The sequence below is a fragment of the Cricetulus griseus genome, chromosome 6 (assembly GCF_003668045.3).
Source record: "Cricetulus griseus strain 17A/GY chromosome 6, alternate assembly CriGri-PICRH-1.0, whole genome shotgun sequence".
Classification (NCBI taxonomy): Eukaryota; Metazoa; Chordata; class Mammalia; order Rodentia; family Cricetidae; genus Cricetulus; species Cricetulus griseus.
The window spans coordinates 137,771,516-137,788,363 of NC_048599.1; the positions used below are offsets into that span (position 1 = coordinate 137,771,516).

At 48.4% G+C, this 16,848-nt stretch overlaps 2 protein-coding genes across 7 annotated transcripts; one reads left to right on the forward strand and one right to left on the reverse strand.

Annotated features, from left to right (window-relative positions):
* Positions 1 to 1,197: 1,197 nt before the first annotated feature.
* Positions 1,198 to 8,522, reverse strand: Entr1 (endosome associated trafficking regulator 1). 5 transcript variants are annotated; one of them, XM_027422958.2, is made up of 10 exons: positions 8,351 to 8,519; positions 8,118 to 8,267; positions 7,686 to 7,754; positions 6,843 to 6,958; positions 6,189 to 6,599; positions 5,267 to 5,340; positions 4,771 to 4,882; positions 4,193 to 4,255; positions 3,742 to 3,881; positions 1,198 to 2,203 (listed from the first exon to the last, which is right to left on the reverse strand). In XM_027422958.2, the coding sequence occupies exons 1-10, from the start codon at positions 8,418 to 8,420 to the stop codon at positions 2,107 to 2,109; spliced, it is 1,302 nt and encodes a 433-aa protein (XP_027278759.1). In that variant the 5' UTR covers positions 8,421 to 8,519; the 3' UTR covers positions 1,198 to 2,106. The 5 variants fall into 5 exon arrangements, with proteins under 5 accessions (XP_027278759.1, XP_027278760.1, XP_027278761.1 ...); XM_027422959.2 differs by lacking the exon at positions 7,686 to 7,754; XM_027422960.2 differs by lacking the exon at positions 8,118 to 8,267 and having other exon boundaries at positions 8,351 to 8,518.
* A 44-nt stretch (positions 8,523 to 8,566) lies between these two features.
* Positions 8,567 to 16,279, forward strand: Pmpca (peptidase, mitochondrial processing subunit alpha). 2 transcript variants are annotated; one of them, XM_027422955.1, is made up of 13 exons: positions 8,567 to 8,634; positions 9,331 to 9,533; positions 9,931 to 10,010; positions 10,668 to 10,750; positions 11,183 to 11,277; positions 11,997 to 12,097; positions 12,434 to 12,697; positions 12,932 to 13,024; positions 13,101 to 13,219; positions 13,333 to 13,423; positions 13,565 to 13,627; positions 14,834 to 14,978; positions 15,979 to 16,279. In XM_027422955.1, the coding sequence occupies exons 1-13, from the start codon at positions 8,567 to 8,569 to the stop codon at positions 16,146 to 16,148; spliced, it is 1,575 nt and encodes a 524-aa protein (XP_027278756.1). In that variant the 3' UTR covers positions 16,149 to 16,279. The 2 variants fall into 2 exon arrangements, with proteins under 2 accessions (XP_027278756.1, XP_027278758.1); XM_027422957.1 differs by lacking the exons at positions 8,567 to 8,634; positions 9,331 to 9,533 and having other exon boundaries at positions 9,955 to 10,010; positions 11,185 to 11,277.
* The last annotated feature ends 569 nt before the right edge of the window (positions 16,280 to 16,848 follow it).

The following is a 16,848-nucleotide window of genomic DNA, read 5'->3' on the forward strand; positions in this document are numbered from 1 at the left end:
AGCACAGACTAGTGGTACATCCAGCACTTTAATCCAGCACTTAGGAGACAAAGGTAGGCAGATCCCTGTGAGTTCAAGTCCAGCCTGGTCTGCACACAAATTCCAGGACTATATAGACCCTGTCTCAAACAAGAAACCAGAGTCATGGCAAGTCTGGCCAAAAGTTGGGATTTGTCAGAGTGAGTCTGGGACATTGAAGCAGACCTGTTGGTTTCTGGTATTTAATCTTGCATGTATGTACAAGGACCTGTGTGTGTGTGTGTGTGTGTGTGTGTGTGTGTGTGTGTGTGTGTGTGTGTGTATGTCTGGTATAAACAGGCAAATTTCATCACCATACTTGTAACTTTTTTTTTTTTCTTGAGACAGGCTGTGTAGAACAGGTTGACCTAGAACTTGGAGATCCTTCTGCCTTTGCTCCACGGTGCTATGAGGAAAGGCATGCAACGCCATGTCTTGTGGTGCTTGTAAAATTCTAATCTATGAACATTTTGCATATAAACCACAAAAATAGTGTATAAGCAGTTGTGCAGCTCCCATCTCACTCACTCACAGTGGGAAGGGCAGGCAGAAAGCTGCTGAGGATGATGGGCAAAGGGAACATTTCCTTAGCCTCCCTCTATGTCCCTCCACCTTTCACTTTGGTCTGCTCTGAGTCACTGACAACCAGCAGTGGGATGGGGATGCTACAACACTACAGCTTCAGAAAGTGGTAACTTTCCTTGTGGCTGAGTTAAAGGGCCTAGTAATTTAATGTCGTCTAAAGATCTGATGCTAGGTTTTCATTCACCCAGTCTCAAAACATGCAGCAAAGATGTGGCTCACCCATCATACTGAAGAGTGTAGATTCTTGCAATATGCCTGACTTCAAGGGTCCAGAACCTGGGGATCTGATAAGCCAGCAATGACAAAAACACCCTCACAAGATGCAGACCTTGAGGTTAAAAGAGCAGGGTGGCGGGCTGGAGAGATAGTTCAGAGGTTAAGGGCATTAGCTGCTCTTCCAGAGGTCCTGAGTTCAATTCCCAGCAACCACATGGTGGCTCACAACCATTTATATTGAGATCTGGTGCCCTCTCTAGCCTGCAGGCACATATGGAGGCAAAACACTGTATATACAATAAATCTTTAAAAAAAAAAAAAAAAAAGCAGGGTGGCTCTCAAGCATGAATCACTGACAAAGCCAGAATGACAAGGCAGTACAAATGATCTTGAGGATTTATTTAGACAAGAAAGTTGTTGATCTCAACAGGAGGGGAAAAGGAAAATTAAAAAAAAAAAAAAAAAAAAAAAAAAATCTATAGGAAAATGGTCTGCAAACCCCCACCCCTCAGCACAGGGTGCTGATTATGCCTTGCTTGTCCTTGAAAAATCAGACAGTCCAGAGACCTGGTGCTGACCCCCCAGGGTGTCCTTAAAATTTCAGTCTGAATTGCACTGTGCAAAAGGCTCACTGATATATAACATGCATCAAAAATGACAGTCCCAAATGGCTTTTCAAAGCTGAAGGCTCACAGCAGTGAGTTTACAAAGCTTTGCAACGTGGAAGATCTGTGACCTTGGTTGGTCCTATGGTCCTGGTGGGAGGACAGCATCTAGCAAATGGTGCTGCTGCCTTACTGAGGCTGACTGCAGGAGCCACCCTATTAAGGCCACAATGGTCAACCATCATCTAGTGAGGCACTGAATGACAGAAAAAAGGCATGAGTCCCTGTACCGGCTGCTCACTTCCACACTGGCTCAGTGTTCAGCTTAACAAAGTTGAGGCTGAGTCCGAGTTTATCCTACAGCTAAATCCAAGAGGATAGTGGAAGAAGCTTCTTACGAAAGTGCTGTTTTTAGCTTTAGTGACTTCTAAAAATTGCTGGGTTTTACAAATATGCCTTCTAGTAAATCAGTGAGTCTATCAACAAGGGGACTCTCCCCAAAGGACTGTGTGTAAACCATCAGGTGCAGCTGGTGGAAAGGAGCCCCATACTGTAGGTGGCCAGTGACACTGCTTAGGCCATGAAATGCTTTGGTGAAGACTGCATGGTTAGGGGCACATCTGGAAGACGTGTTGGTGACACTGGTGCAGAGGTGGTGGGAACTGGTGGCAGCTAGTGGTTCTCAAGAGTCCGCCTCATCTTTAATTTCAGTAATTCTGTCGATAGACTTCAGGATTTCAGCAACGAGGTTAAGGGTCTCTGCTCCAGACACCAGCTGCCTGAAACAGACAGATACCAGGGTCATTACTCCAGCTGTGCAGCCAGCGACAGATCGAAAGAGTCCCAGAGAGAGAGTTCCTCAGATCAACCAGGGTTTGGAACACTGGACTTTGTGTGGCTGTCCTCAGGCACATGTGCTTGTGCACTGGCCAGCTACCTGGGTCTAGCAGTAGAGCAAGGCAGGTACAGATGGTGGGCTGGAAGCCAGACAAGTTCAGTAGAAACTGATTCTGAATTTTGGTCTTTGCCTAGGCCAAGGTGGTAGTGCAGTGCTCTCAATGTTGTCAGCAGTCCCTGCAAGCCACATTCCTAGTCATGAGGACAACTACCAGGAGGAATACTATGCTTTCGTGTACAGTAGGTCAGATAAGTACACTTTGACAGGTTTACCAAGCAGCAGTCTTGGTGACTGTTTAATCCCCATCATCAACTGTCTAGTGCACAGTATTCTGCTCACTGTGGTAGTCTTCTGGATAAGGGGGAATCTACATCATTCCCTTTATTCAGAGCTGCAGGGTCTTTGGGTAAAGGAGCTGGATTCAAGCCCTGGTATCATCCATATATTCCAGGTGAGAAGATTCTCTGGGACAGATTAAAAATAAAAATCTGGAGCTAGCCAGCACTTGAGAGGCAGAGGCAGGTGGATCTCTGTGAGTTTGAGGCCAGCATGCTCTACAGACCGAGTTCCAGGACAGGCTCTCAAGCTACACAGAGAAGCCTGTCTCAAAAACAAACAAACAAAAAACCAAAAAATCTGGGGCTAGAGAGATGGCTCAGTGGTTAAGAGCACTGGCTGCTCTTCCAGAGGATCTGGGTTCAATTCCTAGCACCCATATAGCAGCTCATAACTGCCAGTTTCAGGGGATCCAAAACATTTACACAGATGTACATGTAGGCAAAACACAAATGTATATGAAATAAAAATAAATTTTTAAAAATTAAAAAAAAAATCCCACCTTTACTCCTAGCACTCAGGAGGCAGAAGCAGGATGATCTCTGAGTTTGAGGCCAGCCTGATATACAGAGTTCCAGGCCAGCCAGGACTATACAGAGAAACACTATCTCAAAAAACCAAAAAAATAAAATAAAGAAAAAAAAATAAATTTTAAACTGGGTATGATAATATATACCTTTAGTCATAAAACTTGAGAGACAAGCAGGGGAGTCTGAGGCCAGCCTGGTCTACACATAGTTCCAGAGCAACCAGGGCTACATAGAGAGACTCTGTCTCAAAAACAAAACAAAAGAAAACAAAACAAAACAAAAAAACCAAAACATGGTGGTACATGCTTTTAATCCTAGCACTCCAGGGCAGAGGCAGATGGATATCTGTGAGTTCAAGACTAGCCTGGTCTACAGAGTTCCAGGCCAGTCAGAGCTACATGATGAGACCCTGTCTTAAAAACAAAAGAATAACCCTGCTTGACTACCTAGTGTGAACTAGCAGGTTAGCCAGACCACTTAGCCCATTTCCCTTCCTAGTCTAGTCAGACTGTAGAGCTAGAACATCTGGAAGCCAGGCCACCCAGGGACTCACTTTATGGATGCATGTGCACTGTTCATAACAACATGGAGGTTCTGCAAGGCCACATCGGTGTTTTGTTTCACCACTGCAAGGCTGGCACCCTGGCCGGACCGCAAGGCTTCATTCTCTCGTTTGAAACTGGAGAGCTGTGTCTAGAAGGAGGGTGAGAAACTAGTGATACAAGGCAATTCAGAGGACAACTGCTGCATCACACCCAAGAGGCAAAGACCTGCACATGGGGCTGAGCCTGGCCTTGATCTACTCACAACAGATGCTTCTTGCCCTGTAGCCCAGGCTAGCCTTAAACTTAAGACTTTCCTTTTGCCTCAAGCCTCCTGAATGCTGGGATTTATTATAAGCAAACATAACCATGCCTAGCTCACATTTTGTTTCTTCCCTGAACTCACATCAATGGGACTTTACAAAAGAAAAAGCAAACAGTTAAACCCTTTTTTCTACTTACCTGGAGCAAACTTATATCCTGTTTCAGCTTCATGACATGATTTTCTGCTTTTACAGCCCGTTTCTGTAAACACAATACACAAGTACAGGACACTTAGTTCAACAGATAGCAGTGAGCTATAACCTCCCTTCCTGGTTACTCTGCCCATGGACACCCATCCCTTAGAACTTGGGCTCTGCCGGGCGTTGGTGGCACACGCCTTTAATCCCAGCACTCGGGAGGCAGAGGCAGGTGGATCTCTGTGAGTTCGAGGCCAGCCTGGTCTCCAGAGCGAGTGCCAGGATAGGCTCCAAAGCTACACACAGAAACCCTGTCTCGAAAAACAAAACAAAACAAAACAAAAAAACAAACAAAAAAGAACCTGGGCTCTGCCTCTGCTCACCAACAGCACTGGAGACTACCTACCCCAAGACACAACCTGTTTCCAGTACCAGAGTATGCTGGACTACTACAGAACACATACTTAGCATGGTGAGAAACTCAGGGGCCAGCTGTGGACTCTGGCAACAGCAGCAAGTGCCCTGTCTCAGCAGCTTCTTGCCCCCTGCCCACTACCCCAGAGCAGAGCCCCTCCGTACGGTCATCAGTTCGAGGTTCTGTTCAACTTGCTGGACCACAGATTCCAGGTCATGGAAGTCACTCTCCTCTTTGATCATCTTCGCTTCCAACTTTCGTTCAAGCGTCCTCACCCTCAGTAAAGGAAACACTGAATTGAGTTCTCCAGGCCATTGTCAAGGGTGCTTCCACTTTAGCCTCATTAACTGGAGAAACCCACTAGAGCCCATGGATGGAGAAGCTGCCTCAGGCAGCCAGCCACAAGGTGGCAAGGACCTCCAGTTATTACTGTTCCATGTTCCCAGTAGAAGGCACAGATATCATTTTCTCAAGCTCAGCCAACCAAGACAAAGTTCAGCTGACTTGTCTGGTGCTTAAAAGACTAAAACAACATCAAAGTGCATTTGCTGCTTTAAGGTTTATGGACGACAAGCAGCTAGGCACCTCATCCCTTGGAACCAAGTTCTCTGAATGGTAGAAAAGGTTTGTAAGGTGATTCCTAACTACAAGTTTACATACATTTCTGTTTGAGTTTCAGAGAAGCTCTGAACATCATTTAGCTTTCTTCTGAGCTTAGAATTTTCATCTTTCAGCTGTAGAGAAAAAAAAAATCCTCTTAGACACTCATACTACTGTGGAACATACTTCTGTTCTGGAATATTTTCTTTGGTCAGTCTGGAGGTAGAATCCAGAGCCTTATGCATTCAAGGCAGGACTGAAGTGTGGAGACACATCCCATTTGCCCATTAAGTACCTTTTGAGGCAGCATCTCCTGTAACCAGGTTGACCTCCAACTTGTTCCTATATAGCTAAGGAAGGCCTTGAACTCCTGTTCCTCCTGCCTTCACTATCCAGGTGCAGGGATGACAGCTGTGAACTACCACACCCAGTTCCAGAACTTAAATAGCACAGGTCAATGGAATCACCCTCCAGAGAAGATAACTGTGGCAACAGACTTGAATATTTCTAGGTGACTAATTTAAAAACCTCCCTTCATGTAGTACATTCAGTGGGACATCCCCGCGGAAACACTTCCAGTGGACCATTTATTCATTCTAGTTCATGCCTGCCTGCCTGCCTGCCTGCCTCTGAGCTCACCACAGTACTTCTCAGCCTGCTACACTAACAGCACAACCAACCAAGGGGAGAGTTCTCCATGGAGAAATTCCATTTTCTTTCTCTCTTTCTCTCTCTCTCTCTCTCTCTCTCTCTCTCTCTCTCTCTCTCTCTCTCTCTCTCTCTCTCTCTCTCTCTCTCTTTCAGGACCCAGGACCTCCCACGTGCTAGGAAAAAAACGTTACTACTGAGCTATATCTCTAGGCCCCTCTATGGAGACATTCTGCTGCATTAAACCCAGGCCATCCAAGAAGTGGATGACTGCAGCTTTTCTCGAGAACACTGCTCAGCTGTCTGTGTTCGGTGTCGCACAGCCCTCACTTACTGCTTCATAACTTATCTGCAGCGTCCGAAGGTGTCTGTCTCCCAGGGACTCTCCATGAGCTGCAAAGTCTGTATTAGGACTCCCAGCTGGAGATGCTGGGGAGACCCTTGAGTCAGGGTCACTCATTGTCCATGGGGGCAAAGACTGAGGACCTGCCAGCTCTGATGCATTGGAAAAAAAGGAAAGGTAGGTGCCACAGGGTGATAAATTCTCTGTGGCCCTAGAGGAATGAGTCTGATCCACAGTGGATGGCAAGTAAGCTCCATTCCATCCATCTTCTTCCTCCTCCTCCTCCAGGTTGCTGGGTCTCGTTGGGTCTTCAAAAAACGGCTGCTGATATTCCAGGCCATACCCCACAGGCTGGGGGGCAGGGCTGCTGTGGTCTACTCCCAGTGGGTGCCTCGAGGTTTCCTAAAAACAGTGGAGATAAACACTGTGACCTGCAAGCCCACACTCAGCCTTCTTTATGCTCAGCTTGCACAAAGAAGGCCCATTTCATCTACCAAAAGGAGCCAAGCAGCTGCTCCACCCACAGTTTCTCCAACAGCAGCCACAGCTGTCCTGCTTTGCTCCCCACACTCAAATGTCTGTCTCCAAAGCTGTAAGTTAGAAGAGATGTCATCAAAGGCAACCATTGACAGCTTCCAGATGTACCTTCGGGTAAATTCGACTGTTGCTCGTGTCTTCTTTTGACAGGCTGAGATTCTTGGTTTTCAGAAACTCTTTGAAGGAAAATGGATTGGCTTCTTCAAGGTCTTCAAGTTTGTCACCTGAAATAGCGGACACCACAAAGACTGTTAAAGGGTCCAACAACATCTTGTATTACCATTATATTTCAACTGTGACTCAGAGAATGCTACAAATAAGAAAGCTGCCCAAAAAGGGTGGAGAACAGGTCTGTTTGGCATACTCTCACCCCTTGCCACCTTAAAAAAAAAAAATACAAAAATTAAAAAAAAAAACAACACACTGTGCCAAAGATCAAGTCCAGGGTCCTGAACACATTTGGACAACTGGTATACCACTGAAGCTCCCCAGTGAATCTTGACTCCACACATTCAGTGTGGGCTAATGGTTACTCCTATAGGTGATTGAAAGCTTCTGGGATGCCACAGTGCCCAGAACTACTCCATGCCATTCCTTCCTCTGACCTTTTCTCCAGGTAACCTAGTTGATCAGCCTCTACCTTCCTCCACTCCTACCACACTCCAGTTACTTGTGTGGATCCCTTCCAGGTGCCAGCCTGAGTAAAGTGGGTTCTTGTGACTTGTGTCTTGCTGACTCTGCAGGGCCCTTTGATGATACTCTCCACCTCCCAGGCACCTCTGACATCTTAGGTTATTTTTGCCCTCACACCCAGTCTCCAATCCTTGGGCTTCTACCTCCACTGATTGTTTGGGCTCCAGGCACACCCATTTAAACCCTGTCATTCTGACAGTCCATGGCCTGGCACCGTGTCTGAGGAAGAGGTCAAGAAGAATCACTGAGCTACTCTACCTCCAAAGCGCGTCTCATGGGCTCCCGGCGGACCTTGCTTAGTATATTTCCCCTTTCCATAGCCAAAATCTGCAAAGAGACACTGTCAGCTCACCGTAATCACAGCAAGCCTTATGACTGCAGCATTTGTCCAGGGAGGTGAAGACCGCAGACCGCCTGACTCCCACTGACTGGCCCTAGTCTGGGACTAGGAGGATGGCTCCTAAAGCTGGGTATAGAGTAAACTACACACCAGGGCGCGCTCACAGCGTAGCTGCCGGTGGAACGCAGACCCACTAAATCCAGCCCCTGACCTCTCCCAATCCAGTGGGCTAAAGAGGTCTCCGAGCTCCACCGGGCACTGACCTTCCTGCCTCGGGGCGGGCAGGCGGGCTGTGGGGAGGGCTCCCCGCGCTTCCCAGCTCCGCACTGCGGCCGGCGCCCCTCTCTCACCTGTGTCTCCTACCGAAGCCAGCACCGGGCTGGGCACATAGCACATAAACGTCGGCCGAAAGCCGAAGAAGTGGGGGTGCAGGTCCCCGCCATGGGGGCGCTCACAGTCTAGCTGGGGGAGACAAGACCGGCGCTCATAGAACGCAGGAGCTGTAAGCGACAACGAGAGCGGCTTCACCGCGGGCCACCTCCGCCCGCGACCCCCGGCCCAGCCCCGGCCGCGCGCCGCTTACCGTCGGGAACCACGAGGCTCCGGGTCCTCGATAGTGGGGGCGCGCCCGGCCGCCGCGTGTAGCCCGACATCGCCGCGCCCTAACCCGGCCGTGACCCCATGGCCCACCGCGCCACTGCCAGCTTATGCCCGATCCGGCACGGCCGGCCGGAAGCCAGCGCCGAACGCCACGGGGCGGGGTCGGAAGCGGAAGTGACCGCAGAAGCGCGGCGGCGCGATGGCGACGGCGGTGTGGGCGGCCGCGCGGTTGCTTCGGGGGTCTGCGGTTCGGTGCGCGCGGCCCAGGTAAACTGAGGCGCGTCCTAGCGCGAAGAAATGGGGACTGGGTGGGGAGGGAGGAGCGGACCAGGCACCCTAAGGAACTGGAAGAGGAGAATGGGCCCTGGAGCAGAGCGCAGGCGCGTTGGGCCTGGAGAACGAGCCGGGGACTGGAAGCTAGTTCGAGGGTTTGGTGGAGTCAGCCTGCTGGGGCCTTCCAGACCCAAGGCGGAACTCTTGAGGAACAGGGCTGGCCCAGGGCTTCATATGTGGGAAATGCTTTCTCACACACCCTGCTGTCCAGAGTGGGCAGTGAAGACCCAAAGACCTGGAGCCGGAGAGATGGCTCAGCAGTTAAACGCATTGACTGCTTCTTCTGGGTTTGGTTACCAGCACCCACATGGTGGCTCACAGCATTCATAACTCCACTTCCAGGGGATCCAACACTCTTCTGACCTCCTTGGACACCAGGCATGCACGTGATGGCAAGCTCTCAAACACATAAAATAAGAACAAATATGTTTCTGTTAAAAAGGAACCAAAGGCTTCAGGTAACTTGCCTGAAAGCCTATGGCAGAACCTGGATGTCCATCGCTGTTACACATTCTGTGAGGCCATGGAGTAAATTCTACTGAAGACTTCCCTGTTGACTTCTCATGAACACACATGTGGTGTACATGAGTGGTCACCACTGACTCATGTAACTGGCTGGTTGTTCTGTAGGTTTGGACCTCCTGCACACAGACGGTTCAGCAGTGGTGCCACGTACCCCAACATCCCCCTCTCTTCTCCCTTACCCGGAGTGCCCAAACCTGTCTTTGCTACAGTTGATGGACAGGAAAAGTTTGAAACCAAAGTTACCACGCTGGACAATGGGCTTCGTGTGGCATCTCAAAATAAGTTTGGACAATTCTGTACCGTAGGAAGTAAGTTCTGTTGTCATGCCTAAGGTAGGCTTTCCATTTTGACAGCTGTAATTAGTATGTCCATCATAGACTACTCACAGGGAAAACTTGTTAGTTTTGAAAACTTATCCAAGATTCGAACGATGGCCATATTTGGAGATATTATATAAGGTATGCCTCTGTCCCCATTTTACTTTTCTGTAATTCTAGAAGTTTCCATTATGTATGGGATAGGTAGGATTCCATAAACATTGACTTTTTTGTGTCTGTAAGACCATTACCAAGGATAACAGATGTGTTCATTGCCCTCAATGTAATAGTGACTGGCCAAGTTACAACAGTGCTTTTGAAAGCTTTCTGTTGATTAAATATGTTTTGAATATCTGACATAACCTGTCAATTTTCTTTTTATTACCAGTTCTTATTAATTCAGGATCACGATATGAAGCGAAATATCTTAGTGGAATTGCTCATTTTTTGGAAAAATTGGCATTTTCGGTTAGTGTCTTAATTTGTGGTTTTTTATTATTTAAATTAGAAGCAAGCCTGCTTCATGTATCAATCCCTCTCCCTCCCTTCCTCCCCAACCTTCCACCCTATCCCCCTCCACTCCCTAGGAATGGGCTCCCAAAGTCCATTTGTAAGCCAGGGATAAATACTGATCTATTACCAGAGGCCCCATAGATTGCCGAGGCCTCCTCATTGACACCCACGTTCAGAGGGTCTGTGTCAGTCCCATGCTGGTGGCCTCCTAGCCATTAGTCTGGGCTAGTTTTTTTTTTGTTGTTTTGTTTTTTAAGATTTATTTATTATGTATACAGTATTCTGCCTGCATATATGCCTGCAGGCCAGAAGAGGGCACCAGATCCCATTACAGATGGTTTTGAGCCACCATGTGGTTGCTGGGAATTGAACTCAGGACCTCTGGAAGAGCAGTCAGTGCTCTTAACCTCTGAGCCATCTCTCCAGCCCCTAATTTGTGGTTTTTAGAACTTCAGTTTTTCTCTTTGTAGAACTTGTATTAGTTAATTCAGTTATGAAGTTGATGCTAAATCGTAAAAGACAGATATTTTTGTGTGTTTGAAAGCAAAAGTGAACTTTTCTTAGTATTTCCTGAGATTTGGATTGCTTACTTAAGCTTTCTTATTTTTATAGTCTACTGCTCGATTTGACAGCAAAGATGAAATTCTGCTTACGCTGGAAAAGCATGGTGGTATCTGTGACTGCCAGACCTCAAGGTATTTTATGTCCATGTAAAACTATCCTCTTTATCCTTGGTCATTAGTCTCTTGGAGCCCCTAGAATCAGAGAGGCTGCAGAGATTAACAGCAGGCCTGATGGAGTGTGGGGGACAGAAAGCATGCCATGCTTGTTTCTTCCCTGATGTCCTTTGAACTTGTAATTGTCCAGGCCTTGACCTGTGAGGAATGCTAAGCCAGACAGCAGGCTCTGACAGCTGTCTGAAGCTGGGTGTGTTTCCATGTGAAGCCAGTCTTCATCTGGACCAGCTGGTTATTTAGCCAGGCTTGGGAAACCTAGAGAGATTCCCTCTGTGGATAGAGGAAGAAGCAATTCTTTGGTTCTATAGTATCTGGAAAGCATCACTGTGGGCAGTTATGGCTTCTCTGTTGTGAACCTAGCATCTGTCATTGTGGCTTTTTTTCTTCCAGAGACACCACCATGTATGCTGTGTCTGCCGACAGCAAAGGCTTGGACACTGTGGTGGGCCTGCTGGCTGACGTGGTTCTGCACCCCTGCCTGACAGGTGTGGCTCTGTGGCTGGGTGGTTGGGGGGAGCTTTGGAAGGGCTGTAACTGAGGGAGGGCACTGTTGGAGATGGACACTTGTTACATCAGTCATTGGAAGTGGTGCAAGTGTTTAAACAAGGCCTTACTATTGTATAAACACTTCATACTTCCATACCTCTCTCTAAAAACCTTAAAGGGTTTCCTGAAATTCTGTTTCAGAATTGCCTTTCATCCTGTGTGTAAACACCTAGAGCCATCCATGCCTACAGAAGTTTCCCTTGCATGGTCTCCATTATTCTCTGGCCTTTCAAATGGCAGGACTTGGAGATTCCTGTTAGGAGGATCCTGGAGGAAACAGATGCTGGTCTGTGCCAGCTGCCCTTTGCTCAGTTTCATAGCAGCCTGGCCTTATATCTTCGGCTGAGGAATGAAGCCCTGACTCAGTTGGTGTCTGTTTCCTAAGTGCCATCACATCCACCTTGTGTTGTCACAGGTGTGTTTTGGAACAGACAGCAGGTGAGGCAGCTGAGCTTGGAGCAGGTCCAAGAGCTGCAGACCAGACCAGAAGAAGAGGCTGGGGTCCCTAATATTCATCTGGCATGCTCCCTTTCATACATAGATGCTCTAAGGCTTTCCCTAGGAGGTGATTAGAGCATCTGCCAGTCTCAGCTGCTCAGGGTTAGTGCTGCCTTCTACCTTGTTGGTTCAGACCAAACACTTGTTTGGATTCTTGCAGATGAAGAAATTGAGATGACGAGGATGACTGTCCAGTTTGAGCTTGAGGACCTGAACATGAGACCTGACCCAGAGCCACTGCTCACCGAGATGATTCATGAAGTAAAATAGGAGCCCACATGTGCCTCTCCCTGCTGTTGGCCTTGCAGGTGGCGAGGCTTACAGAACAGGCTTAGCTTCTTAGTTGATTTTTGGGTTTTTTGTTTGTTTGAGACAGTTGCTATACTATTCAGGTTTGGTCTTGAATTCATAATCCCCAGCCTCAGCTTCCTGAGTGCTAAGATTAAAGGCATGTGCCACTCCTCAAACAGCCAGACCATAGATAATGCCCAGTCTTTTTGTCACAGATGTGGCTGTATGCCATGTTGTGGAGTCTTGCCTCAGGAGACCTGATGTTTTCTTTCTCGCTTTTGTTTATTTCCCTTCTGCCTGCCTCAGGCTGCTTTTAGGGAGAACACAGTGGGCCTGCACCGGTTTTGCCCTGCAGAAAACATAGCAAAGATTGATCGAGAAGTGCTGCATTCCTACCTGAAGAACTACTATACCCCCGACCGCATGGTGCTTGCTGGAGTGGGAGTGGAGCATGAGCACCTGGTGGAATGTGCCAGAAAGTACCTCTTGGGAGCTCAGCCTGCCTGGGGAGCTACTGGGGCTGTGGATGTTGACCGATCAGTAGCACAGTACACTGGGGGGATCGTCAAGGTAACTCAGCAAGAAGGCTCTCAGGGCTTGTGCCATGTAGCCTCTGGATATGTCCTTTGATGGATGTGTGTATGCTTCCCCTTAGTGTACAGTCCAGCACCGTGACAGCATGAGAATGTCCCTTATTCAGGGCAAGAATTGACAGGGCTAAGGTCACCTGGTGTCTAGTTGAATGTGGCTGTTTGCTTAGTGGAAGTTTGCCAGTCTTGCTGACATGTGTCTGGTTGGTTACAGGTGGAGAGAGACATGTCCAATGTCAGCCTTGGTCCAACCCCAATTCCTGAGCTCACGCACATCATGGTGGGACTTGAAAGCTGTTCCTTCCTGGTGAGTTGAGGTCTAGGCCAGGTGCATCAGTGGGGCCAAGCCACTATGGCTGACTATTATGCCTTGCATTTCATAGGAAGACGACTTCATCCCCTTTGCTGTTCTGAATATGATGATGGGTGGAGGGGGCTCCTTCTCGGCCGGAGGGCCTGGCAAAGGCATGTTCTCCAGGCTCTACCTCAACGTGCTCAATCGGTGGGTACTGCTGGCTTACTGCTGCTATCCCTATGCTGCTGTGTGCACAGACTGTGCTGACACCTTCCAGCCATTCTGTCACATTCACCCAGACACAATATGTCCCCTCACAGGCATCACTGGATGTACAATGCAACCTCCTACCACCACAGCTATGAAGACACAGGCCTCCTATGCATTCATGCCAGTGCAGACCCAAGACAGGTAAAGAGCCTTCACTTCTCACTTCTCACTCCAGGACACCCTCCAAAGCAGTACCACAGCTCTGGGTGTGGTGGCGGGTGTATTCATGAAGTCAGCAGGCCAGTGCTTCAGTTCACACTCTCATCTCATGCTCCTTTATAGGTTCGAGAAATGGTGGAAATCATCACAAAGGAGTTTATCTTGATGGGCAGAACAGTGGATTTGGTAAGGCCTGGAGCAGCATCTCTTGCACTCTGATCCACCCATCTAAGTCACACACCTGAGAGAACCACAGGCTGAGCTGTTCCATTGCCTTTCCTGTTGCTACCTAAGGACAGTGTTTCTTATAGAAGGATCATGAGTTAATGCAGCATTATACAAGATGAGCAATAATGTGGGGTCTTTTCTGGACCTTTCTTCGGCACCATTTTATGTTGGAACCCAAGTTAGTTGTTGTTTTTTTCTTCAAGATCCGATTTGTTTGTGGAGCCCTGGCTGTCCTGGAACTCCCTCTGTAGACCAGTCTGGCCTTGAACTCAGATCCACCTGCCTCTGCCTCCTGAGAGCTGGGATTAAAGGTGTGCACCACCAACGGGTGGCCCAAAAGGCAACATTGTTGAAAATTAAAATATGCTTAAAAATTAAAAGCACAGCAAGGCAAGGTAATGCATATGCATGCCTGTGATCCCAACTGTCTCTCAGAAAGTGGAGGCAGGAGGTCATGAGTTCAAGGCCAGCCTGAGCTAATATATAAAAGAAACCAAAGTCTGGGGGTATGATCAGTGGTAGAGAGCTTGCTAGGTATGCTCAAGGCCCTGGGTTCCACCCCCAGCACAGCTGGAATTAATGCTCTGTTTTTCCAACTATAGCTTGATAAAGTGCTTTCTACTAATGTCAAATCTATTTGAGAAAATTTACAGTATTAAGTATTTGCCTGAAATTGTACAAGTGACAAGTAACTTGTGTTAAGACAAACTCTTATAACCAGGCTGGCCTCAAACTTGCAGTCTTCCTGCCCCCACCTTTTCCTGGATGCTAGCCTTACAGGCAAATGCTGACATACCCAGTTTGGTCTGTCCCTTTGTGGTCCTGATTCTTTGCCACATTTGAAGTCCACACTTAGCCAGAGGCTCAGCTGAACAACTAGAGTCCTTGTTTCATCAACATCCTCCAGTTTCCCGTGTAGCCAAGTGTGACTTCCTGATGCATGTTGCTTTCCTGTGATTTAAACAAGCAGCAGAGATTGGGCACGTATCTGTCTCAGGTGTGACAAAGGCTTTTCCAGTTCAGTTCCTCCCATGCTCAGGAGGGGTATCAGACTGGGAACAAGACTGGGAACAGTGCCTCTACTGTGCTCATCTTTGGGCACGTGGTGGCCATTTACTGGGGTATGTTCAGGTCAGGCCCTGACTGGTGGTGATTGACCCTTAGGTGGAGCTAGAACGAGCCAAGACACAGCTGATGTCCATGCTCATGATGAACCTGGAGTCCAGGCCTGTGATCTTTGAGGATGTGGGGAGGCAGGTATTGGCTACACATTCAAGAAAGCTGCCCCACGAGCTGTGCACGCTCATTCGTGAGTATACACAAAAGCCTGGGTTGGGTTATTTGAGGTTGTGCCCTGGAGCAGAAAAATAGATGGTCCTGTTGTCTGCCACACCACAAGCTCTGCCCTCTCCAACAGTCTGGCAGAGAAGTCCTCTGGGTAGAACTCAGACTCTGTTCTCAGTTCCATTCTGTACTAGGTAGGCTTCTTAGCCCTGGGAACTAGGTGACAACTAGTTGTGGAGCAGTGTCACTGGGTTGGACACTGCTCATTGCAGGCTCTGCCTTGTGGTTCTGGCAGTGTGTCTCATGGCTTGTGTTTAATTTGCCTGCAATCTTCTGGAATTGGATGTGAATCTTGGTACAGGGCTGTATATGGAGGCAGCTTGGGTACTGTCAGCTGTCCTCAACACACCTAAACCCATCTTCTGGGTTTTTTGCAGCACTGGGGGAAGTAGTTTGGACTGGAAAATAGACTATTGACAGCCCACTGTCTAAACTTGAAACTTCTGATGGGGTGACTATGCCCTCCATTGTCAGATTGTTTTTAAGTCTCTCATACTCAGAGCTCAGGTTGTCCTCAAATTCTAGGTATTCCCACTCAGACTCCTGAGTGTGTGTCACCCTGCCTGGCTGCCCTCATGTGTTTGAAAATAGTTTTTGCTGCTGCTGCTGCTGCTGCTTAGGGGATTTGAGACAGGGTCTTATGTAGCCCAGGCTGGTGTTGATTTTGATCCTCCTGCCTCTACCTCGGAAGTGCTAGGATAACAGGTACATACCACTCCATTCAGCTTGAAAATAGTTTTAAGCCACTGCTGTGCCCCATCTATTGGAAACTTACTCTGACTTTGCCCTGACTCACCTTTGGTGGGTCCTCCTGCAGCTGAGCTGGATCTCTCGGCAGCCCTCACCTCCACCCCCAGTGGTGGAGATGTAGATCAGGGCTCCTTAGCCTGCTTTTGTGCAGTGCACACATAGCCTGAGATGGAGACTTTCCTCTTTCCCTCACTGCTTTTTGCTCTCCATTGTAGGCAATGTGAAGCCAGAAGATATCAAGAGGGTTGCTTCCAAGATGCTCCGTGGGAAGCCTGCTGTAGCTGCCTTGGGTGATTTGACTGACCTGCCCACCTATGACCACATCCAGGCAGCACTGGCCAGCAGAGATGGGCGCCTGCCTAGGACATACCGGCTCTTCCGGTAGAGTCCCTTAAGGGCAGGCTGACCGGTGCTGCTGTGCATGTTGTTGTTGTGGACACTGTGTAAGGATGGCTCCTTCTGTAAACAGTGCCAGGGAGACTGGAAACGGGAATGAACGCTCCTGTTGCCACTGCACCTGTGTGTCTCTTCCTGCATCTAACAAGTGCGCTTTACTGAGTGCCTGTCTGGCCACTAGAGATTCCGGAGCAAGGCAGGCTGGGGAGTCAGGCACAGGCTTGAGGTTAGAGGTTTAGAAGCCTCAGGGCTTCAAGGAGACAAAGCAGTGAAACATAAAGCATACAGGATCACCCATACTCGTTCTTTTTGGATCTCACAACATAGTCTTGACAGGTCCAGAACTCAATATGTAGACACCAAGCTGGCCGCAAACTCTCTTTTAAGATTTATTACACATACAGCGTTCTGCCTGCATGAATGCCTATGCCTGCACAACATCTTATTGTGGATGGTTGTGAGCCACCCTGTGGTTCTTGGAACTTGAACTCAGGACCCCTGGAAAAGCATCTAGTGCTCTTAACCACTGAGCCATCTCTCCAGCCCCCTGGGCTGCTCTTTTGTTGTTTTTTGGTTTTTTGAGGCAGGGTTTCTCTGTGTAGCTTTGGCGCCTATCCTGGCACTTGCTCTGGAGACCAGGCTGGCCTCGAACTGACAGAGATCCGCCTGTCTCTGCCTCCCGGGTGCTG